This window comes from Channa argus, chromosome 15 (genome assembly GCF_033026475.1).
Source record: "Channa argus isolate prfri chromosome 15, Channa argus male v1.0, whole genome shotgun sequence".
Taxonomy (NCBI): domain Eukaryota; kingdom Metazoa; phylum Chordata; class Actinopteri; order Anabantiformes; family Channidae; genus Channa; species Channa argus.
In genome coordinates this window covers 9,955,886-9,982,605 of record NC_090211.1, presented here as the reverse complement: position 1 = coordinate 9,982,605, position 26,720 = coordinate 9,955,886, and the positions used below count along the sequence as shown (strand labels likewise).

Below are 26,720 nucleotides of genomic sequence, written 5' to 3'. Positions count from 1 at the left end.
ATAAACACACTCCTTCTGGCAAAAAACAAACAAAAAAACGTGTTTGCTGATGTTCTTTATCCCGTCCTTCCAACTGCTCAATATTTTATTTTAAGTTCTATTGTTTTCTCCACATCTACAAGAAAAATCTTCATGTTTGCCAACCATTATTGCAAATAACATTATGATTAACACAATGAAAACTCACAAATCCATTTTTGTCTTCACAATAATAAAATTCCATCATTTCCGTAGCAAACCAGCAGGTGTAGTAAAAACTAAATGCCATATGTAAAAATAATTCACATTTAACTTATCATACTACACATCTCCAAAAAGTACTCATGTACATTTTGCCTGTCATGCTTTTGTCCTTATTAGACTTATCTCAACTGCCACAAGCCACATATCAGAGGAATAGTGCATTTTATATCATATTGTTTGTTCAAACTCAGCGTTCACTACGCTTTTCACAAAATCTGTTCTCTACAAAATCAAAAGTTTTGGACTAGGAATAGAATTGGAACTTAAGCAATTGAGCACAGAACAATCTTGCAAACTATAACAGTCCTGAACCTTCTGAACTTGTTATTTGTGGCATTTTCCCACCAAATTTGCCTTGAACATCAAGATAGTGAAGAACTGCAATTCTTATTTACATTATGGCATATGTTTATTAATGAGTACCAATATATTTTATTAAATAGTGGTGGTGCATCTTAAAGTGGAGTGAAAAATGGCAAAAAGAGTAGACAACAAAAACAATATTTAATGCATATTCAGCTAGTACATATAATACTGTCATCACCAGAAGCAAACAAAATCGTCAAGGAGTATATCAAAAGAAAGTTTTGAGAATAATGCATCAGTGCAAAAGTTTGCATCCCCCTTGATAAACTCTCTAGGTAATTAAAAAGTCGCAACTTTGCAACAAATTAGGAAAAAGGGGGAGAGGGATATAAAAGTTTTTCATAGCATTTAGGGCCATCAGTAGAAACTGTGAAGACCATAATCTGAACATGCACACACTAAGACTCGTTTGGCACAGTTTTTACGCCCGATGCCCTTCCTGATGCAACCTATAACTGAAAGAGGCAGAAAACTCTTCAGAAGCTCCAGAAGACTCCAAAACAAAAAAAGCAGTCAAGAATAGACTGCACAAGTCTGACTTGTTTGGGGGAGAAGCAGGCAGGAAACCACTGTTCATTTCTAGACATTAGGCAGCACACTTGGAGAATGCTAAGGAGCATGTGAACAAACCAAAGGAGTTTTGGAGACCACCAGATTATGTGGTGTGATGAGACCAGACTTGAATTATTTGATCATAATTCACACCAGTCAATGTGGCAAGAAAGAAACACGCCCTAAAAGGAGAGAAAAAAAAAACACGATTCCTACAGTCACACTTGGTGGGACACTGGAACTCTGCATAAAGTGGGTGGAAGAATAAATGCAGCCCAATATCAGAAGATGTTAGAGCAAAGCCTCCTACCAACAGTCAAAAAGCTAAAAATGAAGCCGTCTCATTCCCCTCAACAAGACAATGATCCAAAGCACAAAGCAATCTCAACTCAGGAAGGGTTCAAAAAACATTAACATGAATAACAATTGTAACAATTATGGTAAGAAGAATGGGCTAAAATCATATCTGAAAGGATACAAACACTACTTGGAGGGTAGCCAAAGTGTTCGGAGGAGATTGTAAAGGCAAAGTACAATAGTAGACACTTCTTGAGTATTTTTGTTACTTCTGATGATTAGGGAGCATCTGTACTCGCTGATTGCGATTAAAATATTATGTCGCTAAAAGATTATGTTTTACTCTTTTTGCCATTTTAAAGTACAGAGATTTGCACTCAGCTGTAAAGCATGCAGACAGTAGTCACTGTGTTACCAAACACAGGGTTTTTCCACCTCAGATCAAAGCACACACATCAACACATTTATAACCAAGACGGGAAGATTATAACACCTTTTCCTTTTTTTTTTGAGCAAGGCAGGCGTAGCTTAGTGTTGATGGATCTCTGATGAGATGATCGTCGGCACTGTCTGTGTGAATTAAACACAGGTGTGTCAATTAATCCGAAGGTGCATATCACCAAACAACACATCTCACTAACCGCTCATCGGTTCAGACAGTGGTAAAAACATTCAGCTGTCAGTGCTGTCACCGCTAAGGCAGCTTTGATCAGCCCCGGGTCCTCTGCAGGAGGCAGCTGGCCAGAGCTCAGGTGAGTAACAGGATGGTCATTCCTGTGCGAGCAGTGAAGAATGCAACGCCCTCACCTGTGGCCCTTTCATCTGCACCTGTTCAAACACTAAATTAAAGCTTTAGTGGAGACAATCAAGAGGTCAGGATTAAGGTTTGGATTTCTTTAAACCGCGTGTCGAGAATGAAAGCTAATACTTAGTTAAATTTAAGTGTTTATGTTTCTAAAGCTTTGACTATAATGTGATTCCTGGCATTGTGGGAAAATATCTAAAACATTTAGAACATCATGGGAAACTAAGGTGACAAAACACTCCTGCTTTTAGCATCTTTTTCCATACTACAAAATTAGCCTAAAATACACGTTACTGAAATGGTACGTTGAATTAATGATGTTAATATATTATCCTCTACAATACTTAGTCATGGAGGGTCCCCATCAATGGTGGATGATATAACCAGCTGATTAAAAACATCCTTTACCGGTGGACAGACAGAGATTGAAAGAAATAATTTCTTGGCTTTGGAGTTCTGCAAAGAAAAGGAAAATAGATTAAAGGTGTCTGGTTTGAGCTGTGGCTAAATAAACACTGTGTGTGGTGGGACTGATGACTGAATAGCCAGCTTCGTCTTTCTGTGGCACACAGGTAGTCACAGGGATTTCTGGTTTGTCGAAAGTACACCCCCCTTCTCCCAGCCCCCAAACTTCTGTTTGTCTGTGCCTGGGTCCTTTAATGCTCATTGATCCGGATAATCAGGACAAAATTGGTGAAAAACCGGTGGGGGAGGTTCTGTCAGTAGTTGCTCAAAAGAGCTGCTTGTGGATAATTGAAGGAGGCATTAAGACAACAATAGTAATGGATAATGCCAGACCTTATTGGTCTCCCTGGTATTTCTAGCTCCCTGGATGACAAGGTAACACTGGGGATCCACAGGCAAAATGGCAATTATCTTATCATGTGCACACCTTCAACTGCAGAGACAGAATGTGCATTATTTCTGGGTTTAGCAAGCCACCAATGGGAGATCCTTTGGCTTAAAATTAACTTGTTTGAGCTTGTATTCATTGCAAACTAAAGGAAATGGGACTTCTAAAATCCCCAGGAAAGAGTTATTGGATCTCAGAAAATGTATTATTTTGCATTCTTACTTATTTCACTTGGATGCTTGACATTGATTGTGCAGGATTACGTACGAACAGTGTTTGACATTAGAGGACAGTTGACACATTTAAGAGCTAAAGGACGAACGTTTCCATGCGCTAAAATGAAATGAGTTTAAATTATGTACACGTCAACAAAATTTTGTAATATTGCAATTTTAATTCCGGGTGCAACTTAAAGCCTCAAGTGGAATCTTTTTGGAGCAGAATAAGGTGGAAAATTTCTTTTTCCTTTAATACATTGTAATTATGAAAATATCAATTATAGGAACTTAGAAGGGAGTTAAAACACAGCACTTGTTTTGCACAAGATATTTTTAAATTATAGTCATAAATATCTCTAGCTGCAACTAATGATTATTTTGTACTATTGTTTAACCGAGTGAATTAATTTCTTTAACAGAATAAGAGCATTTTGTTTTGTTTATTATCAAAATAATAATAATAATAATAATAATAATAATAATAATAATAATAATAATAATAATTCCTTTACTGCTGTTCAACTGACCAGTTAATCATTGCAGGTCTGCTCACATAAATGTTAGATCTCTTTTTTTTCTTCAAACTCTCACTTTTGCTGTGAAGTAGAAATCTCCAAAGCATCTTCAGTAAGCTAAAGTTTGAATCAAACGTAAAAGGCTATTACTCCCATTCCTCGTTGACAGACATGGCTGAAGTGGATTAACTATCACACTTTGTCCTCAGTGTGATAAGATACAATGTGACATAATGGAGATTGTAAAAGCTGCACATTATTACTCTTTCTCATCCACTACAATTGCACTTCAGCTCATAAAACAAGAGTTCTGCCAAATGTCATGCAAAGATGGATGATTATCGCTCAGCTGCACTGTCATGGGAATACATCTATCTGGTGTAATTTACAGGCTGGAACAGCAATGAGCACAGATAAGATCAATATTTAATGAACGTATAAGTGAAGCTCAAGGGTTGTCACTTGTGCCTTGGCTGCTAATGACATGTCACATTATCATACTTATCAGATTGGGTCAATCTTAACTGCAATTACTGGTCTCATTTCTTTTTAATTTATTGCAAATGTTGAATCATTTCAGTCGTCCACCTCTGTGCAAACACCAAAATCTATCCTCTACCTGCTTGCATATGGATTTTAGTGTGAAATGCCTGCACAAACCTTGAACTAAAATCTATTAATGGGTGTGTGGATTGGTATAATTCAATCAACACATCCAAAATGTGTTTTTAACTTGGAAGAATAGTGTATTTCATGGCTGAGGAAGCCCCTATGCTTGGTGCCTCACTCTCCCTGGTAATAGTATCCCACAGAGAGCAGGCTGATTGTTTTAGTCCTGGATCACTGGCCATGGGATAAACCTGAGAGCCCATCCTGCTTTTCATGTCAAAACCTTCAAGGGAAAGCGGACACAATCCAAGAGCAATCACACTTCTGACATCAAAGTGCCAGGCAGAAGAAGAGGAGAGAGACGGTCTACATTTTTGCCACGCAAGCCAAGTGCAACTCAAGCGTGGAGGAAGAGGAGATGATCTAAGGCGAGGGTGCCATTGAGAGGAAGACGGAGAGCGGACAGATGTGCACGGGCAGGTAGCAGCACATCGGGGCCCCTCCTGTCGTGGGGAGAGACACCAAGAAGCCTCAGCTGGTTGCATTCCTGCTCGCTGCTCGTTCACTGTCCATTTGCACATGGACAGAAGACCCACTGACAGCCATAATACTTCTCAATCCAACAGTGCTGGAACAAAGTATTCCAGTCCTTTACTCAAGCTTAAGTAGTAATAACTATAAAACACTCAATTACCAGTAAAAGTCCATCATATAAATTGGTACATAATAGTATATTGATGTTTCCAGCTAAATCTACCTAATTTTTAAGGTTGTTCAAATATATGCATCAATACATTTTGTGTCTGGTTGAGAAGCCATAGTTCACTATTTAAGACTGTGGTTTCCAAGCTACGGTGCCAGGCCATCGAAGGGTCACAAGATTATCCTGAGATGATTATAAGAAAAAGACTTTTGTTACACAAATCTGAATTCTTATGTGAGCCATTTCTTTATTGTTTAGTATCATTTGGGCAAAAATATTTTCTATTTTAGGCTCCAAACATTTACTAAAATGAGTAACAAGTTCAGAAGGGAAATCTTTGTCGGAACTGCTCAGGCATCTAAGAGGTGACATGGGTTAAAAAAATGATTTGTTTTTCTAACAGTACTATAAAACTGTACTTGGGTAAATGTGCTTTCATTCTCACTTCAATAAATATGCTCATCCTAGACAAATAGCAGATTAATTTGCAGCTGCCCAGTTTGGTATGGTGAATAAAGGCAGAGGTTGTTAACTTGTCACTGGTCTGTCAGACTATTTAGCAGCAGTGTTGGCCCCACTTCTCCCTCGTTAACTGTCACTCATCTCTGTTACGCCTCACTGCTGTCCAGCCAATAGGATGCTGGCGCCCGACCAAGAGCCCAGGCTGCAGAGACTTGTGTAGCAAGTTGATGGATAACCATAAACAGAGCTTTCAGCTAGTTATAGGACAGGTGTGAGGCTTGGTGAGTTGGACACCATTGGGTTTACATGTGAACAAGTTAATTATACAAATGGATGTGTGTATACATATTCATTAAAAGGGATTTAGGGAGATCATGATGTTTCAGAGACAGATAAACATAATTTATTCACATCTTGGATTTGAATGGCATACATGAGTGTAAACATGTCTTAATTTGACTATTTTTAGATTTGATGCCCAAATAGCGATTTTAAAAAAATTGGTTTTCATTAATGTAGTCTCCCACAACCTGCTTTCTGCCTGTTTCTCACTGAAAGTTATCTGCCTGTTATTTGGGAATGACCAATTCCACTGATCCACCAATTTGTGCATGTCTCAACCTCACCTCAACATCCTATGTAACAAAACACCAGCAGCAGGCTGTGCTGCAAAATGGCCTACCCACATCACATCTTCAAAGCAACCTTTGATCTGTGTGATTGGACAATTACTGCCATGGTTAATTTAGCATCAACTGGGATGTCCACTTTCCTGGTTTACCAGCATGCCTACACACTTTTCAGTGTCTCCCTTTGACTCCATCGAGACATTCTCCTGTAAAGTCGTTCGCATTGGGCAAAACAACTCACACTTTCATGGTGAAATGGTTTCCATACAGCATGTGCATCACGCCTTTAATTTGTCTGTTACACCCCAGTGAAGAGCAAGCGTACCTTTGACAGCGGTTTCCATTTTTATCAGGATCCAAGAATTACTGGAATGAAATTAAAGACCACAGAAGGCGTCATTTATTTTTTTCGCCCCTCAATCTTATTTGAGGTGCTAAAATATTATTTTGAAAGGTAGCAATTGGTTCTTGTGAAATTTGTGTTTCTGCAGTTTCAACACTAAATTGCTTTCCAATTTAACAGTGGTAAAATGTTTCAATTGCTTCTCCCAATAGCTGCTGAAATATGCAGCACTATTGACATTCTTTCAAAATTGTATGGAATATTTTTGGAAAGGTATGGTACAAAAGTTATTTTTTTCACTTCACATCAAGGCAAGTTACAAATGGTGTTCAAGTAAGAGTAAAGCATCATGAATTTAATCAATTTATTTCAGAATTGTTTTAACAAAAGCATGTTTTATATTTTGGCTTCTTATTTCTAATAATTTGAAAGTCATTTGGCAGTATGTGTATTACATGTTTACTTAATTACTTTACTAGCAGACAAAAAAAACTTTGGGGGAGTGGCACTTTAGACATAGGATGTTGTTAATAGCTCTACCTTACAACTCTTTGTTTAGATGTTGAAAACCTACTAAAAACTTCACTGCAGTAATTGTTATTTCATATTCATATTAAAAATATGACGACAAAATCCCTGTATCATTAAAAAGAAAATAAATACTCAAGAGCTGAACTGCCAAATAATGTAACTGCTGGTTATTTAGTGACTGCAGATATGTAAAAGTCTCCCTCTGAATGTAACCCAAACCCAAACTGTTTTTATTATCATTTTAGCTATTTGAGCTATAATTTAAATATAATATTGTTATATTACAACATTCTTATAATTTCCATTTTCATATAGTCTGTGTTGACTTTTAACCAATGATAAAATATCACCTAGTATTGTTCCAATTTTAATTATCTTCATCTTATTATTGGTTAATGTATTATTACATTATCAGTTAAAAATAATTTACATCCCCAAAGAAGTATTAATTGTAACTTCATTACAATAATTGAAATTTTACACTTTTAAACATTACATTTTTATTAATTTCAGGGGAGATTTAATACTTTCTTTGAAGTCACTAATTCATGACATTACTGGCAGCTCAACCGAGGATCCTTTCATTTGAACCAGTGAGAGTTTGTTAATCTGTCATGATCAAATTGGAGCAACATTTCAACTAAAGTAATTAAAAAAAAAAAATCTAGCAAAGGAATGATGAAAGTGAATTACACTATTTCAGGCGTGGCGTCATACATTTCTTGTTATGTTGTTGCTTCCATGTGAAGAACCTTCATAGACTCTGCTATCATTGAACTGGTGTCAATTTGTCCGTAGATACCCACCAAAAATGCCTTGTGGAGCAAGATGTCTGCGTGTTCTAAAGGGGAAAAAAGCACAAAGACAAAAAGCTACAGTGCATCCAGAAAGTATTCCCACCGATGAACTGTTATGTTACAGCCTTATTTTAAAATTGATTAAAGTCATTATATTCCTTAACATTCTACAAACATTCTACATCCCCTGAATGACAATGTGAAAGAAGTTTGTTTGACATTTTTGCAAATTTATAAAAAAAATAAATAAAATATAAAATAATCATTTTTTGCTGAAGCACCTTTGGCACTAATTACAGCCTCAAGTCTTTTTGAGTATGATGCTAAAAGCTTGGGAAATTTTGGGGCAGTGTTTTCTTCTTTATGGCACTTCCTCTCAAGCCAGGTTGTAGGGGAGCATTGATACACGGCCATTTTCAGATCTCTCCAGAGATGTTCAATTAGTGTCAAGTCTGGGCTCTGGCTGGGCCACTCAAGGACATTCACAGAGTTGTATGTATATATAGCCACTTCTTATCTTGCCTGTGTGCTTAGGGTCATTCATCTTTCCCTCAATCCTGACTAGTCTCCCAGTTCCTGCTGCTGAAAAACCCCACAGTATGATGCTGCCACCACCATGCTTTACTGTAGGGATGGTATTGGCCAGGTGGTGAGCTCTGCCTGGTTTCCACCAGACATGACACTTGGCATTCAGGCCAAAGAGTCAATCTTTGTTTCATCAGACCAGAGAATTTTGTTTCTTATGGTGTGAGACTCCTTCAGGTGGGCCACTGGAAAGCTGCAGAGATGGTTGTTCTTCTGGAAGGTTCTCCTCTTTCCACAGAGAAATGCTGGAGCTCCTTCAGAATGACCATCAGGTTCTTGGTCACCTCCCTGACTAAGGCTCTCTCGATGGCTCAGTTTTGCTATCCGGCCTGCTCTAGGAAATGTCCTGATGGTTCCAAACTTCTCCCATTCACGGATGATGGAGGCCATTGTGCTCATTAGAACCTTTAATGCTGCAGAAATTTTTCTGTTCCCTTCCTCAGGCCGATGCCTCAATACAATCCTGTCTCAGAGGTCTACAGACAATCCCTTTGATTCATGGCTTGGTTTGAGCTTCGATATGCACTGTTAACTGTGGGACCTTATATAGAGAGGTGTGTGCTTTTTCAAATCATGTCCAAATAACTGAATGTCCCACAGGTGGACTCCAATTAAGTTATAGAAACATCTCAAGGATGATCAGTTAAAACAGGATGCACCAAAGCTCAATTTTGAGTGTCAAGACAAAGTCGGTGAATACTGATGTACATGTGATTTCTTTCGTTTTATATGTTTAGTAAATTTGCAAAGATTTCAAACAAACTTCTTTCATGTTGTCTTTATGGGGTATCGTTTGTAGAAATTTGAAGAAAATAATTAATTGAATCCATTTGGGAATAAGGTTGTAACATAAATGCTGTCACCATGAATGTTGATAAAGTGTATCTTCTGACCTTGACAGAGAAGCACATACTCAGGAAGATTCCTGAGAGCAGTTTGTACCACATCAAAGTTTCCACTGCCCATACAGTACATGAAAGTCGGCAGAAAGTCTGTTGCCAGGCTGCAGAACAGAAAACACCCACTCTTAAATAGCGACAAATACTTAGTAAAGTATGTAGACAGATGGATGGAAGAATGATTAATAGACAGGTTGCATTAAATCATTATTATATAAACATTTCCCCCACACTTTTCCTTTCAGTTCCAACATGCTTTCTGCTTGATCCCAATGCATTATAAACTTACCAGGGATTATTCTGGATGCAGCGCAGGGCCAGACTGAAAGCCATGTTCCGACACAACTCCTCAGAGGAGGCCATGAGTCTCTGCAGATCATTCTACAAGCAACAACACCAAGTGTTGATTGATGTGTTGCACACTGCCAGGTGCGACACTTTGTGTAGTGTGTGCGTGTGTGTGTTATTTATGACTCACAATGAAGTACTGGATGATCTCTGGGCTCCTCCTTGACTTCTCATCCACCTCTGTCAACACTTCCAGCACATCTACAGCAAAGAGGAAAAACAAATCTGCATATTACTCACGATGCAGGTTTTATCAATGTGACAATTCCAGCAGTTTGTTAGTTACCCTCGACTGCCTCTCCTCTCGACATCTTTTTCAGGTACATTGTCATATCAGCTGCACTCAGTGAAACAGAGGCAGATATATTGACTAGAGGCAGGGATCCAGTGGACAAGTCATCTGGTAAAGAGTAACAAGAATTATTTAGCTAATGATATCCAAAAAACAACCAAAAAACTCATTTGGAACATAACATGAGTAGGTGAAACCTTATTACATAAATGTTTCACATGTGAAGTTACCAATCATTCCTGAAAATTGATATGGAAATTATGTTTACCATCTCTCTCTTCTCTTGTAACCTCTGCAGAAGAGCGCTTAAAGGGTAAAGTGAGACCAGCCAACAAAGACTTCAGCTGGACCAGGTCTGGGTTTTCTGCACATAGACCCCTGCCGGGAGAAACAGCAAAATAACTGACAAACAATGTAGAGAAGAACAATTTAAATTTACTGTTAATTGCAAAAATATTCAAAAAGATGTGGTGGTCTCTTACTGCAAGATGTCTGAGTGCTTCTGTAGATAAGGAATAGCTGCCGCTGCGTCGTGTGTTATGTACGTTTGTGTAAACTGCAGAAACTTGTTGATAAAGACTAATGGAGAACGAGTCCTCTGGAAGTTCTACAGTAAGAATGATGAACCAACACATAACAACTTTGTCAAACTCTAAATTGTGTCTTTGAATCAATTGGTTGTGTCTGATATTGATCTTGAATCAGCCACCCACCTGAAGGACCTTCATAAAAGACAGAAGGCAGTCTTGAAGCGCCCTCTGGTGGTCACTGTGGAAAACAAGCGGCTGAAGTAGCTCCAGGATGGCAAGCACGTTGCTGAAAAATGTCATGTGGTTTTGTTGACGAAATTCTTGCTTGTTCAAATGAATACGACCATGTAGGAGGCCTGCAATCATAGGCAGGTGTCTGGGGAACAAAACAAACAAAAGCAATGAACCACTATTGTTGGCAGCATATAATCTAGATATCTTGTATACTAAACACCAGTTACCTACAACAGTGTATTTTATATTTATTTTTACCTGAGCAAAAGAACAGGGTGGGACACAGCCAGCTTCCTACAGGCCAGGTTAGCATCAGACACACGGCTCTCAACAGACTTTGAGTCTCCTACATCAGCAAGCAGCGTGACCAGACGATGAACAAGAACGTCAAGCTAAGCGGGAGAAAAAGCGTAACCATAAAACTATCTATATATATATATATATATATATATATATATATATATATATTTTGTAGTGTCACACTGAATTAATTACGGTATAATTATGGTATTTCAAACATTATTCAACGAAAAGCACTGTTGTCTTGACAAATAGACAAAATAATTCATGAATACATGATTAATTTCCAGTTATTTCCAGCCAACTCCTGTGGGTAGATTTCAAGACTACTCCACACATCATTAATAATAGTCAGTGAGTGCTGCAGGTCATAACTTTTGAACTATTCTGATAAACACTGCAGTACTTCAGTGTATGGTTTTCTGCTTGTGCAATTGGGCCTAATTAAAGAGCACTCAAAAAAACTGTTTTTGCGCCATAGTATACAAATTTATTTAGGAACATAAGCAGATATTTTACTTAATAATAATAATAATAATAATAATAATAATAATAATAATAATAATAAATGAGACATCACCTTTATATTTAAAAAAGGAAAATCAAGATGAAACTATTATATACGATAAAAATTTAAATGTGACAATAAAAGTGGCTTTGGCATAGTTGGTAGCAACTGGTTGGTATGAATCCAAGAGAAATCTTTACCTTGCAGCTGCTGCCATCTGCAGCTCCACCACTGCTGAAGGTGCCTTCAGGGAGAGTAATGTGCTGAATGACCTCAGGAAAGTGCAGATAAATCTGCAGCAGCAAGTTCTGGCAACGCTTACTCATTGCACTAAACGCCAAAATAAACAAAAAAGAAGTGTATATTGTATGTTATAATTAAATAAAAGACTGCCAGGTAAAGGACTAAGCCATTCAGTTTAGGGAAAATATATTGTGATGACATTAGTACAGTGCAGCACTGCCCATCATTAGGCCACAATCTTAATAACAAAATAATCAAGCCTGTAATCCCGGTTGTTATTGAGCTGTGTAGCTTCAAGCTATTTAATTGACAGCGACTGGTTGCAGCCAAAGTTTGTTACAATTATTTAGTAAAGCTCACTTCACTTGAAAAGCTGTATTATCCTTAATATGCAATGTTCCAAGTGTTACAGACAAAATGATGTACATTTGAGTTTTGTCAATTCAGTTTTTCCATCTCTTTTTTAAACGTATTAACAGTGCAAATGTGAGATCACAGATTAGAAAGCACAATGATACTCGGGTTTTGTTTCTGTTTACAAGCAACAATAATTATTGGACATTAATACAAACTAGGCACGTAAATAGTGTATGTTTTTGAGGTATTTGATTTAAGTGACTGTGGTTTCATAAAATCCTCTTACTAGTAAGGCTCTTGTCAGGCTCAATTGGTGCACTCATCACAGTGCTATGCATTAAGCAAATCGCAGCAACCTTGACCAAGACCAAAGAGTCAACTCCTTGTTCATAAGTTGGTGTGTAATTGGAATAAACACCAGCTTATCTGACAGCAAGCTTTAGCAAGAAGAATGCCAAACATACAATCAAGTGTTTATTTAATACAAGGCCAAAACCCTTTACTTTTAACATGGGTTTATCCTGTCATGTTTTCACTAGCAACCATTTTGCCAGACAGCTTAGCTGTACTTAAAATACTGTAATTCGGAAGCTAATTTTGCTTGACCTTGGCTAAAGTTTCCTCATTAAAGTGGTTTAATAACCAGAGACATATTCATGAAAGGAGGGTTTGCCTCCACAAAGAGTTGCACCCTGATCTCTGACAGCTAAGTCAGAACAGGAATTCACAACACAGGCAAGTTTAGAGCTTCAGCCTTAATCCTCTTGGCTTCATTATAATACACTGAGCTTTTAAAGAGATCACAGTACAGACGACTTCTGCTGGTTTTAATTTCACACCAATAGACCTAATTATCGAGTTTTCCCTGGTCCACAGCATTGTGGCTGACAGAGGAAGTCTGAAAAGTTCATTTGCACGGAGAAGGAAAATCTTGTGCGATTTATCCCAAGTTTATCAGTATGCAGTAGTATAACAAGAAAAAAAGTGACTATGCATATTTGAGCTAAATAGGAAGAGCAATACAATGTGTTAAAATAGAGGAGCTGAGCACTTTGGTGAACCTTATATGAGAAAATGTAATGAGCATGTGTGTCCTTTAAAAAAAGAAAACCTTACTTGTCATCCCATTTCTTTGTGCAGTTGATGAGGTACTCTGAGATTTTCTTGATGTTTTCCAGATCTCCGCTGCAATAGGAGTGAAGGAGGGGCAACCTTGACTGGATGAGGGAGCAGGAGGACTGCTCTGTGCTGCTTCTCTCATTGTGGGGTGAGTTGCGACTGCTAAGCTCTGACTCTGATAGTATCAAGTCTACCAGACTGATGAGTTCCTCCGAGCTGAGTCGAAGCACAAACTTCTCCGTTTTCTTCTGCAGAGGCCAAAAGGAAATCACACATTTAACGGCCTTTGAGTTGTATGTCATCAAAAATACAACAAATACACAAAAATACATCAGGACAATAAACTGTAAGTGGGCTTTTGATACAAAGTCTGAACCTGAGGGATCTTCTGGTCACGTCCTTGCCAGATACGAGGAATGTGGCTGCATGCCCACAGGAAATCCAAGGCTGATGATGGATCCAGTCTGAATGGAACATCATTTCTCAGTGTTAAAAATATTTTGCTAATTAGAACCAAAATAAAAGATATTGCAGTAATGACATTAACCTGCTAAAGAAAATACAAAATAACCATTTACTTGTATTCTCTATGCTTGCTGAGAAGAGTGCTGATACACTGCAGGAGAGTGGACCAGTTTGACTGATGTGTCAGCAAGGCCAAAAGATAGGGTCTGTAAGCAGGGGTGCCTCGTGCCTGGAAAGGAGAAACCGTAAGAAAGAATGATCAGCAACACCATGCAACCACCTACTACTGTGTGATAAGACAAGAGTAGTACAATATCTGCAGGGAATGCTTATCCTACTTTGTTGAGAGCAAACAGCAGTTTCTGCTGAAGGTCTGGACACACTGAAGTGACCTCAGGATCAAGATGCTCCAGCCAATCAACCAGCAGCCCAGAGCTCAGTCCTGACTTTGTCACCTCGGAGCTGCTAGAAAATGTGAACTGTGTTACCGTCTATGGAAATGTAACCGGACATGTATTGAATTCCAACACCATAAAATTACCATTACATCCACAAAAAAACTGACCATGTCTAAAATAAAACAAAATGGATTGATCCAAACCGTCAAGATGGTCACAAAAAGACTTTTTCTTAAAGCCACTGAAAACTGCTTTTCACTTTTCTGTTAGCCATTCACAATCTAATGAAATTAAATGTTCACTTAGCATTGTGATAAAACAATATGCTTTACACTGTGGTTGAATGGCTTTTTGAATTAATTCAAGATTTCTACATTTTCACTACACAGACATGCAGTACAAAGGAAGGTTATCACTCCATCCACCTGTACTGTTCGACCTTGCATGTGAAAATGAACAACCTTTTAACACGCACCTGCTTCACTGTTAACACAAAAAAATATTCTGAAAAGTATTCTGAGATTTTTACATGCTGTGAATCTATAAAGTAGTTGTAACATCCAACGGTAGCAGGCTACAGACACCATGTACAATTTCTGCCATTTTCGTCACAGGCAACTGTGTTTGCAATTTAGTTCTGTCAAATCTATAGGTTTCTTGCATGACTTGAGAGGAAAATAAAATTGTGATACTCACTTGTTAGAATCGACTTCGTTCTTCACAGCTTGCTCCTCGCTTTCCTGGAGCAGCAAGGAAATCACCATGGCAACAGGGCCAGCTGTCCCATTCTGTGTACCCACAGCCATCAAGAGAGACAGTAACTCCTCCAAATATGGTGACCTCACCTCCATCAACCCCTTTAACACTGAAACATAATAAAAACAGCATGCTTAGTTACAGGCTCTGCATTTTATTTTTATGGATCAAAACCAAATGTAAATTTGGAAGAAGCTTTTCTGCTTTAGTAGTAGCAAACTATAGGTGTGAAAATAAGCTGCATTAAATGCGTAATGAAAACAAGTATAAAAAAAACAAAACCCATGATGACTAGAATAAATGCATCTATTTTAAAAGGTCACTGCAAAATTCCCTACATATTCACATCTACACCACGATTCCAGTGATACCTTTGCCAATGAGCTCAGCTTCCGCATTACATCTCTCGCCAGCTTTCAGCATCGCAATGATTGCCCTCAGTAGCACTTCATTATCTCTACGATATGCCAAAGCATCAGCCAGGTGGAGGAAACCTGTGCGCACTGCAAGACAAAGGCACTTATCACTCATTGCTTTTATAATTTAATGAACCTGTGCTTAAAAAGATAATTAATTAACTTGCTTACCATCACTGTGCCTGTGCTTGTGAGCATTCTGACCAGCAAAGGATTTAAGCAGAGTCTTCAGAGGTCCTGTCTCCACTGTTGGGTTGTCTAACCAGATCAACATCTCAACAATGACCTTAAGGAATAGGGATGAAAAAGTAATGTCCTGGGACACAAGACGCTGAGGGGAAAAGAAGAAAGAAGAAAAAAGAAAAATGTTACACTACAGTTACCTAATAATCAATGTTTGGAATTAAATGCTGGTTGAAAAGCCTTACCTGGTATAGGTGAAGCTGGCGCATGAGAGGACAAGAGAGAGCGTGGCTACAGTGCATTGACATGATAATGGGTCCTGCATGAGTAGAGGTGAGTAGGGTAGCAATGGCCTGAAGTAGCCTAAATGCAAACCCACCCTGTTGAACTTGACCCTGCTTGGCTCGCATCAGCTCTTTAGCCAGGGCCTGCTGCAGAGCCAGGGACACCTGACTGGGAGGGGGTCCATGCCAGCGAGGGTCCACCTTTAGGGGGAATATCTGTGGAAGAAAAGAAGAAAATAGTCAGTTATATTTTGAAGTGGCTAAAAGGAGAAGAACTTCTGCTTGGAAATTATACTGAAAAAAAAGACAAATGAGAATCAAATAAATGTTACCTGGAGCAGCATGCCAGTTAGATCATCATCAGGCCCAACTGCAGGAATTTGACTGGCTGCTCTCAGCTTCTTAGAGCTGTGGGGTGTTTCCACTGTAACTTTGCCTTTATTTGTTTCAGAAGAATCTGAGGGATTCAGGACATAGTCATTTAGATATTGTATGTAGACATTTGACTCCTAATTTACATTAACACCTTATGGCATCAAGGATTTCAGTACAGCTTAATATTGTTGAAAACTTTTGTTTAAATTTAAACATTTGTGGGATTGAAAACAAAATTAAGCCACTGATTAAATGCAAAATGTAGTATCATAAAAGTTAAAATTGCACAAGACACTGACCTCTACCTGAAGGAAGAGAGGAGCTCAGTAATGCATGGAAAGTGTGCCCCCCAGTGGCACCTCGTTCATGCTGCACCTCCACCAAGTGAGCCATGTAGTCTGTTGCAGGATACATACGAAATGACATAAATAGCAGTGCTGTTAAAATTTTTAATGAGAAAACTTAAACACTTTCAAAAATGGGCAGTAATCTTACGCTTGTCCATAATGTTCTGCTCAAGTGCTTGCGGATCATGAGAGACAGCCTGATCCAGGTACTGCAGCAGTTTACTCATGCTAGAGACAGGAATGCCAAATGACTGAACAAACAATAGCAGCTGCTGAGGCTCCAGGTCTTGCAAAGCTGAGGAAAAAGTGCATGCATTGTTTGATTCAAAATTTACTTTTATTTACTTGGTGAGCAACACCTTTTTTTTCCACTACAAGAAGCAGTACCTGCGTCAACCAATCGAGAGACCTCCGATCGAATCATCCTCAGTTTCAACCAATCAGGCAGCAATAATGCTTCCTCTGAGGTGTCAACTAGGAAGGCAGTGGGTAGAGGCTTCTTGTCAGGAAACCAAATGTCTAAAAGAGCGTAGAAATCACTCTCTCCTGAAATATTGGACAAAGAAAAAAAATCACTGAAGTATATCTGTTCTAACAGCCTGTTTAACATATGCTAAGCTTTAACATGTACAAGACTACCTTTGGGTGGCCCCAGAGTCAGCAGGATAACCATGGCATGAACTACAAGGATGTGCATAGTAGCAGTCTCTCCTGTAGTCCAACGCAGAAACACCTGATCCTGAGATTCTGACTGGGAAAATAAACAGCATATTGTTTGTTAAACACAAGTTTAATAAGATATTTTTTTCTCACTTGGCTAGAACTGTTTAATGTTCGGGGACAATTTTTTCAGGTACATTTGACAGCAAAAACATTCTTGAGCAAATGTTAGCTCAAGCGTATTTTTAAGGTTTGTGTGAGGACAACAGGTGCCCTGTATTATAAATGACAATATAGTAAGTGGGTCAGTTATTAGAGCTTACCCAGCTGTAAAGATCCTCGCCCTCCTTGGTCTTTCTCATTCTCCTAATGTAGGCAGAGAAAATGTTGAGGAAAGCAGAGAGCACAGCATCAGACTCAGGCCTGCAGGAGTGTCTTGAAAACAGGCTGTTCATGATGGTTGAACGTTCAACGATCAGTCGGGCAACGTCCTGCCAAAGACAGCAAAGGCCAGAGCAGTTTCATATCAGCAGTCCTCCATTAAAACAAAACTGGTGAAAGAACAGCATGTAATATCGAAAGGTGAGCATTTTGCTAAAATTACCAAAGCGAGGTCATTGTGAGAAGCTTGTTCCTCTACTGGTGCATGCTGGGATAGGTAGATGAGATAGGCACTGATTGTCTGTGGATCAGTCTCCATGTGAATGGCCTTGGGAGATCAAAAAAAGTATTACAAATAAACTCTTACTCAGACACCCTCAGACAATCATAGAAACACCATTGCTCAGACAGACACTGACCTGCTGCAGAGCAGTGGACGTCATGCCTCGGACACTGTCAAACAAGGGGAGCTTCGGAAGGTCTTGTAACAGCCACTGGTACCCTGGCAAGAGCTCAGCATCTGCAGAGTCTTCCTCCATAGGTTGATCTCTCTCCTCTCCATCTTTCAAACCTCCTTCACTTAGTACCAAAGACAATCCCTGCACACAAATACATCATGTATTTTTACCTGTAACACGATGCTGCTAAACTTCTTCTCTCTTTCCAGTACGTTACCTTCATTGCTAAAACTCTTGATGCCACCTGAGAAGAGCTTAGACGACGCAAGAAGTAATCCAGCACTTCACACGTTGTCTGTTCATCAGCCTTAGGACCTAACAAAAGGTCCTGGAGCCGTCCAAGTAGCTGCCTTTGCTTTTGCTGTCTCTAAGAAGAAAAAATTATCATGTTAGTCAAGACTGGTCCTAAATAAACTAAACTGAAAATAAGCAAAATCTAATATTCAGCAAATATGTAATAGAATATGCCAAAACATGTTTAATTAGACTAAAATGATGGTGGTCATATTGTTATAATTAACACACTTGTCTCTTCTTAGCCTTTTGCTCTTTGCTCTCTCCTTCTTCGTCATCATCTATTGGCAGGCTGTCATCAGCAGCATCATGCAAAAGGAATTCACACAGGCACTGCACTGGAAGCACATCCAAGGACCCCTCACTAGACTGAACCAAATCAGCCAACCATGGCATGGACTGAGAGGAAGCCTGCAAATAGATTTAAAATGTGCTATGTGACACAAGAAAGTAATATTACCTCTTTAAGCAAGGCTCCGTGATTTTTGGCTCAGTTCACCTATGCTTGGTCAGTGTTTTAAGCTGCCACCAGTTCTGTGGCATGTAGTTTATGAGACAATGAATGTACACCCCTGATTCTTTCCATCTTTTTCAGTAAAGCTTTGATTAATGAGCAGACACATTACCTGTCTCTGGATAATGTTGAGAAGAAAGTCTGGGTTGCGGCTGCGGCAGAGTAGATGTCCCAGGTGCAGCGACTGGTTAAGGCTTTTTACTTGCTCCTGAACCTGTGGTGGAGGTCGACGTGGAGGGCCCCTGAGCACAAACCCAGACCATAAATTCATCTTCCAGTCATAAAATTCTGAAAATACTTGTATCAAGATTTTAAAATAGTGCTGTGAAAAAGGAGTTACTTTGCATATTTTTAACACTTAAATGATTCAGATCATCAGACAATTTTAATATTACACAAAGATAACCCAAGTAAATACAAAATGATGATAAATGATTGATAAATGATGATTTTATTCATTAAGTGAAAAACGTCTCCAAATTTGCATGGACCTATACGAAAAAGTAATCGCCTCCTAAACCTAATAACTGATTGTTTCACCCTGGTGGCAACAACTGCAATCCAGCCATGGTTCCATCAATCATGGCAAGTCATCCAGGTCGACAAGCTGCAAAGCAGCCCTGGATCATCATCCTATGATGTGCTTTTATGAAATGCTCTGCAAGTTTTACCCCAGATGTAACAGGACGCACACCTTCCAAAATGTTCAGTTTTTGTCTCATCAGTCCACAGAATATTTGCCCCAAGGTCTTTGGGACAATCAAGAAGTTATTTGGCCACTCCTGGTAGGTTTTCACCACTGTTCCAAGTTTTCTCTATTTGTGGATAATAGCTCTCACCATGGTTCCCTGAGTCCTAAAGCCTTAAACATGGCTTTGTTACCCTTTCCAGACTGATACATGTCAAGTACTTTTTCCCTCATCTGTTCTATTCTGTTCTGAATCACATTTAATTTATGATTTAGCAAGAATGGACAAATGCTTTTTCACATTCCCTTAATGAAATCATCATTTAAAAACTGCTTTTTATATTTCATCTGTTGGTATTATAATTTGTTTGATGATCAAAATCATTTCAGTGTTACAAATAGCTAAAAAATGTACTTTTTTCACACCATTGTATATAAATATTGTCCTAGTGGTAAACGATAAACTAAACTGACTGTTCATAGAAAGCAGTACATTTTATTATGAAGATAAATTCATTTCACAGGTTTTATTTCTGTTAATTCCTACACTTTCTGCAAAGTTATTTCTAGAGCATTAACTTACTGTGGGTCCAGACTTGTAAGCTGAGACAACAGTAAACTGTTGCTCTCCGTGATGGTCTGTTTGGTTGAAGCTGCTGCCAAGTGGCTCTCAAAGGCCAGAATCTCTTGTTTCTCTCTCTTGGAGATCTGCAGCTCTCTGTTAATCATCTCGGTCTTTGTATCCTCATCCGCAATGGTGCAAGGGGGGTAGCTATAGTTACTATGGAGACAAAAATAGAGACAAGTTAGTTGTTTAGCATTATTATCTTAAAATAATTTAATTTAAAATGATAACCTTTACCTACTTTGTCATAACCATCTCCATCAGCATTTTCAGAGTAGGATAGCCATCCCAGGCAGCTAGACCTAAAGCAAACCATGACATGTATTTAAATAAAATATAAATTACTTGGAATATGTACAAACACTTAATGTTATATTTGAAATATAAATTTCATTGTACCTATCCTTTGAGGGTTAAATGCAGCCACCACAAGCAACAGGAGCCATGCTTTCCAATAGAGTGTGGAGATAGCCAAATTCGGAGGCTGGTACCTAAAACATTAAGAATCCTTTGTTATTTTAGACAATAAACTATACAACGTGCAAATGCTTACATAAGACATTTGATGTACCCTGCTGGCAGCTGAATGTTCTCTGGGTGGTGGTATGTACAGAGATTTAGAACTGCATCAATGAGTTGGATCCTCTCCACTCTCAAAACCTCCAGATCTGTTAAACAACAAACACAAAAATTCTATTTCCTTTTTTTATTCATTACCAGCAATATTTTGCAGACTTTTTTGAGTAAATATTGCCCCTTGAATACACACCAAAACATTAATATTTACAACTGAGGTACAATACAGTTTCACATACCATCAGACTGAACCCCAGCAGCCCTTTTAACAAGGTGATCTGCAAGCTCCATGGCATCAGCTGGGCCCAGGGGCAAATCACGTGACAGTCCAATCACCAGAATGCGCATCAGAGTGTCCTCCAACAAAGGCACCTCAGAGCAGAGGCGAAGGAAAAAACTGAGGACAGAAAAAAAAAATAACAGTTTACAAAAGCAACAATGCATAAAAAAACGTTCACTGCTAAATCATAGAGGGAGACTCACTTTCTATCACTCTCAGGAGGCCAGTTGTCCCACTTGTAATAGGTCTCAGGTTGCTCTGTGAAAAGCACTTTGTGAAGGCTGGAGACATAGAAGTGATGAGATCACTCTTGTTTAATCTTGTTAAAAAGTCCATTTTATGCATAAAACACACAAACACCTAATACGGAACATTGTAACTATTACTGACCAGTGGACATAGTCTTTTGCACCAACTTTGCTGATAGTGGGAACCACAGTGTGAAGCCACCACACAGCATCTCTCTGGATGGCAGCGATCTGATTCTGAAATGACCTCAAGACCTCAAGATCTGAAACAAAACAAAGTTTAAGACAGAAATAGACCCCCACAGTACTGTTAATAAACAAAAACATCAGGTAGACATCACTCACTTTTCTTCTCTCCTTTGTCCCATGCAATACCAGCTTCTTTGACCTGAGCAGTGATGCCCAACATCATGGAGACAGTCAGCAAATCTGTTACCTGGATAACAAATCGCTCCTGTAGGAGAGACCACGAGAAACAGTTGAAATTACTGTATAAATACCTGAGAGATCGAGCTGAAATTACTGCCAGGGTTTCATGTGCACTCACTTTAAATTCCATATCCACATAGCTGGTCTCCTTTCTCTCCTGCATTAAACCAAAGCAAAAGGACTGGAAATTAATCTCATGCTTGGTCTGTTTAATGATCTCTCTCAGCAAAGCTCGTGACGCTCTGAGGTAATCATCCTTATTGGTGAGCAGGTCTTGAAACACCATTGCCAAGAACTACAGATACAAAGAGACACAGGAAATGTTGATTTTAAGAAAATAATAGAAGTTGAAAACACAATTCGAAAAAGATAAATCAGATGTTGATCATTTATTTAATGCGAACACTCCTGTTTCCAGAGTCTGCATTTTCACCTTGGGAGCCTGCTCTGGGCTGTGCTGCAGCACCGTGTGAAGGACTTGCATGTTGTTGGGATTCCTGGCATTAGACAGTTCGTTAAAAATCACCAGCTTCACCATAGTGCCCAGATTGTCTCTGTGAGCATTAAGCAGCTCCCTGGAGAATTACATCCAAAACACCAGTTAGTGTTATCATTGAGTGTAATAAAAAGATGGAGATAAGATGAGGAGGCTCAGCTGACCTGACACACAGCATGTAGTGATTGAGGAGGACTTTGGGCTTAAGCCGGACCTTGATCAAGTTGGAGATCACTTCCATGTCATCTGCTCCATGGGTGTTACAGTTCATACACAAAGACATGAGGAGGTCTTGAGCTGGTCGAGTCAGCTGTATGCACAAACACAAATCAAACAGCATGATGATACTTACTGGGTACAGTACTTGAAATATCTGCTCATTTGTGCATGCTTAGTGATAATTCAGCTTTTCAAAATACGCACATACAACAAAGACGATGCTGGCGGATATATTCACTCTGTACTATTTCTTTTCTTTACATGTGTACAAAGAGAGCAACACTGTCCCTGTCTGACACGGTCTTGTGATGTTAAAGTTATGCTGTTTTGGATCCTATTTTGCTATTTGGGGCATGTTTTGATTTCTGATTCGACAGATACTACGACAACCTATAAATCTTGACTGCAAAACAGCTCATATAATATCAGTATAAGGCTGCATGATAGATTGTTTCAGCAAAGTCACTGAGGTGTGTGCATGCACAACTGTCAAATCGCCAGAGCACTTGTTTTTGGAGCATTACCCCCCACTTTGGAACAACTGTATTGGGCAGCAGCAGCTCAGGAGGTAGAACAGTTGTCCACCAATCGTAGGCAGTTCGAAACCTCCCCCCCAACATGTCAAAATGCCCCTGGGAGTGACACTGAATCCCAAGTTGCTCCGGGTGGGTCAGGTCAGCCCCACGCATGGCAGTTGCTGTCATAAGTGTGTATAAGAATGTGAATCATCAATCATCATCAACAATCAAATTGCCATGGTAACACGCTATGTGGAAACTAAACTAAAAGGCACGCCCAGTTACAGTCTGCTAACATACGCAGCTAATGCTAGCATCTATCACTAGCAGACTGTAAGCACAACAAGGACCAATTTCATGGTTTGGAGAGTGAACCGCCTCTCAGTTCACTCAGTTCTCTCTCCAAAGATGTGATAATCGAAGGGGGGGGGGACTTGTCAGATAAAAGATCAATGCGTGTAGTTAGTTATGAGCCCTTATTAATTTTATGTAGCATTTTAACCATTCAAATCACCATAATGCTTTATAGTTAGAGCAACTTGGAAGTAACTCATGAATCAGTGTTACACTTCTCACCTTTGGGTTCTGGAGCCACATCTCTAGCCTCTGCACAGTCATGAGGCGCGCTTCTTTGTAACCGCATGTAGCTGTGAGCAGACGCAACAGGTTGCGGGACACATTGTCCATTGGCTGCCTGCGGTTCAACTGATCTCTAAGGACGTCCAGAACATAGTCCTCCACACTCTCTGTTAATTCATCATACCTATCATGTACAAGATGGTAGGACAAAATAACAAAATTATACAAAACTTGCTATTATATTTTTAACATAATAACACAATAACATAGTTAATTCATTTAGAATCAAATATAACCTCAATGTATAAAGCTTCAAACACAGTGAGCACTGTAGCGGCCTTTAAATCTCTAAGCAGAGTTTTTATACCTGGGCATAACCTGCCCCTCATCCTCAGGACTGAGTTTCTCCTCTGCTATCAGCAATTCAGTCTGGCTGTCATCTTCATCTGGGGTTGAGGGATGAGGACTGCTACCTAGAAGAGCCAAAACCAGTACAGCCAAGTAGTAGTTGTTTACAGCATTAGAAATCCTAACTCCTAACAATCCAGTATATCTTTTTAACGCACTATACCTGCACTGAGATCTCCACCAGAACGGCCAGAGTCAGCCTGCAGCAGCATACTCTTTGGGGGCATCTTTGTGCCAAAAGCAGTCTGGATGTTGTCAACAAAATTCTTACAGTGAGAACTGTCCACCCAGATTCTTTCACCCAGTGAGTCCTCAATGTACACCTGTAAGAACATTTTAGATTAAGAAGGTGCAAAAAAGATGAATAAAGATCTATAATAAATACTAAATTACAACAAAAGATTATTAAAATTGGTGAGAGTTTTTAGGAGACTCTCACTTTGACAAAGATCTCTGGCCAGTTCTCATCCTCCTCATATGCTGCCATCAGAAGATTGCAAGCAAGAACAGACACCAGGCTGTTTCCCTTTGCCTTAAAGTTGATTGAAGCATCCCTACGCAGGAGGCTACACAAAGCCTAATGACAATGGGTGACACGGTAGGAGAGCTTTATGAACCCAGTCAAAATAATAAAACAAACAAAAACATTCTCATATGTACGTGTATACATCAATCATTCCCCGGGCATACACATTCCATACATAATTCAGCATCACTGCATCAGCAGTCTTACCTCAATAATCCCTTCAGTGGCAAAAACATTGGGCTTGATTTTGGCCAGGAACATGAGACTTAGGTACAATGTGATGTCAGGCTTTGCTCGATTCATTTTGAGTTGTTTCACTGCTCCACAAAGCAGCCCCTCAATGCGATCATCATTTCCTTCTGATTCTGCAGCCTCAATCTCATCCAGCAACAACGCAGGTGAAACTAGAATTTTAAAAAAAAATTGAAGAATTGTAATTTTTCCTCAAAACTATGACTCTGTGAAATATATAATACATACACATTTGGAGAGTTACAAACGTTGTGTGTCCTCTGTGTATCAGCACATCTAAAGAGGTAATGAAACTGAGTGTCCTACCAAGCCTATACAATTTTATCTACAGTGAGGTAAACCTACACAAATTATTTTGCTCTTTGATACATGTTCAAATACTTCCAATCATGAACTCCTTAAGCATTTATGTGTTGCCATTTCTAAGTCTTTTAAAGTCAGTCAAAAAGTACTTTATGTACCTTCTATAGGTACCACTGATGGCTCCTTTATTGAGGGTGATATTGCCCTCTTGTCTACAGCTGCGACATCAGCGAGGCGTCCCAGGGCACTGACTGGCGGGGTGGTGGACAGTTTGGGCCGCTTGGCGAGGCTGGATAGACCCGACGATGATGGTAAAGCGGAAGAGGTCTCTCTCTTACGGTCCGCAGGTAAACCTGTGGTTGCTGGCTTCAACAGGACAGCAGGGGCTTTGGGCTCTCCTCCCTGGCTCTTTGATCCAAGAGCGATAAAATCTCCAGGTGGAGGGTGACCTGCAAAACGCAGTTACAGATGTTTGATCTCCGTTTGATCTATTAGTTAACGTTATCTATATGTAAGACCAAGGTAATAACACCAAGATGTAGGCATCATACCTGAAGGTTTTGCAGCACTCGGGCGTCTGAGAGCGGTCGGCTTTGGACGATTCATCTTGTCTAACGAGCACAAATGAAAACAAAATTCAAATCATGTCGAGCTGGTGTCATTACCATATGTACAATAGAGTATGTATTAGAAATCAACGAAAAACACAAAACGGCCAAACGTAAAACTCATTATTAGCAGCGCTAATTAGCTTTAGCTAACGTTAGTCAATGGTCAGTAACTTAAAAATATTTAATAACAACTAAATGAAGACCATAGTATTAGCTTTACAAACTAAACGCAGCCAAACCCTGTGTCCAGCCTCCTATGGCATTCTGTGTATTATGTTGTTATGTACAGCTGTGATATTGTTAGCGCTAACGTTAACCTAATGATTACGCTAGCGTTTAAGCTAGGCTAAATATGTGAGTGCTAGCAACTTGTAATACCTTGAAGCTGTCAGGTACAAACAGGCATTGGTGCTAATGGGCCAGCATGTTAACACACTTGAATTCACTTAACGCTAGAAGCGGCTTACGCGCTAAATTGGTTTAATAACTCTCCCGTTGTCAACCTTAACGCTCCACTACGGACAAACTGCAACGCTACTTTAAGCCAACTCAAACCTAAAAGACGGACTGTACACCGACGGCTTCTCCTTCTTATAGTTCTTCTAACAAATATAAAAGCGCTCACCGCCATCTAGCGCATGGGAGTTCCGGGTTTACCTCACAGTAGCTGGCACAACAGCTGACGCGCAAGACCCGCGTTTACGTCACAGTTTACTTTGAAATACTCAACCGGAACGTTTCCCTCTGTCTAGATTGTAGTTAATCGCTGTGATCACCAGAGGGCAGAAAAGCTGCTGATTCCATGCATGTTGACTATTATTTAATTATTTACTTACTAGCATTAAAATAAAATCTGAATCTGCCGCTGGTCACAGTGGATACAATATTATCACGGAAGCCCCTATAACACAGCACATCTTCCGGGTAACACTTTCAAAGCGTAGACCCTTTAAAACCCAAACATGTAGGGATGTGGTTACCCACTGTGCTCGCTTCAGGGCCTGAAGATTCCAGTTTTATTTTTTTAACAGCACTGCTCGTTTACAAAATAGATATTTTCATGTTAAATGTTAATATATCAGACTACTGAAAT

The 26,720-nt window shown here is 39.3% G+C and overlaps 1 protein-coding gene across 10 annotated transcripts; it reads right to left on the bottom strand.

Moving 5' to 3' along the window:
• Positions 1 to 728: 728 nt before the first annotated feature.
• Positions 729 to 26,273, bottom strand: ints1 (integrator complex subunit 1). Of its 10 annotated transcripts, XR_010910775.1 has the most exons (51): positions 26,006 to 26,234; positions 25,568 to 25,627; positions 25,175 to 25,465; positions 24,669 to 24,865; positions 24,375 to 24,512; positions 24,099 to 24,258; positions 23,895 to 24,000; positions 23,525 to 23,711; positions 22,376 to 22,521; positions 22,149 to 22,290; positions 21,834 to 22,010; positions 21,632 to 21,740; positions 21,429 to 21,549; positions 21,242 to 21,319; positions 20,998 to 21,155; positions 20,754 to 20,850; positions 20,582 to 20,673; positions 20,424 to 20,484; positions 20,141 to 20,338; positions 18,982 to 19,111; positions 18,587 to 18,766; positions 18,279 to 18,428; positions 18,023 to 18,202; positions 17,827 to 17,931; positions 17,546 to 17,713; positions 17,202 to 17,313; positions 16,950 to 17,108; positions 16,711 to 16,857; positions 16,515 to 16,613; positions 16,173 to 16,297; positions 15,802 to 16,056; positions 15,545 to 15,704; positions 15,329 to 15,460; positions 14,898 to 15,066; positions 14,142 to 14,268; positions 13,917 to 14,032; positions 13,715 to 13,802; positions 13,336 to 13,586; positions 11,820 to 11,949; positions 11,070 to 11,203; positions 10,761 to 10,953; positions 10,530 to 10,654; positions 10,316 to 10,425; positions 10,042 to 10,155; positions 9,886 to 9,956; positions 9,697 to 9,788; positions 9,402 to 9,511; positions 7,820 to 7,967; positions 6,578 to 6,618; positions 2,608 to 2,719; positions 729 to 2,308 (listed from the first exon to the last, which is right to left on the bottom strand). XR_010910775.1 is itself a non-coding variant. In XM_067476773.1 (49 exons), the coding sequence occupies exons 2-48, from the start codon at positions 25,620 to 25,622 to the stop codon at positions 7,852 to 7,854; spliced, it is 6,561 nt and encodes a 2,186-aa protein (XP_067332874.1). In that variant the 5' UTR covers positions 25,623 to 25,627; positions 26,253 to 26,273; the 3' UTR covers positions 729 to 6,618; positions 7,820 to 7,851. The 10 variants fall into 10 exon arrangements, 4 of the variants coding, with proteins under 4 accessions (XP_067332874.1, XP_067332875.1, XP_067332872.1 ...); XR_010910774.1 differs by having other exon boundaries at positions 729 to 2,719; XR_010910776.1 differs by lacking the exon at positions 2,608 to 2,719 and having other exon boundaries at positions 729 to 2,028.
• Positions 26,274 to 26,720: the final 447 nt, after the last annotated feature.

Bases quoted from the DNA above. Each gene is read 5' to 3' on its own strand.
- ints1 (XM_067476773.1), bottom strand. From the start codon at position 25,622: ATGAATCGTCCAAAGCCGACCGCTCTCAGACGCCCGAGTGCTGCAAAA. The intron at 24,513-24,668 runs GTAAGACTGCTG...CATTGTCATTAG, and splicing joins CCACTGAAGGGATTATTGAG to GCTTTGTGTAGCCTCCTGCG. The intron at 13,587-13,714 runs GTTCAGACTTTG...TGGCCTCTGCAG, and splicing joins GTGACCAGAAGATCCCTCAG to AAGAAAACGGAGAAGTTTGT.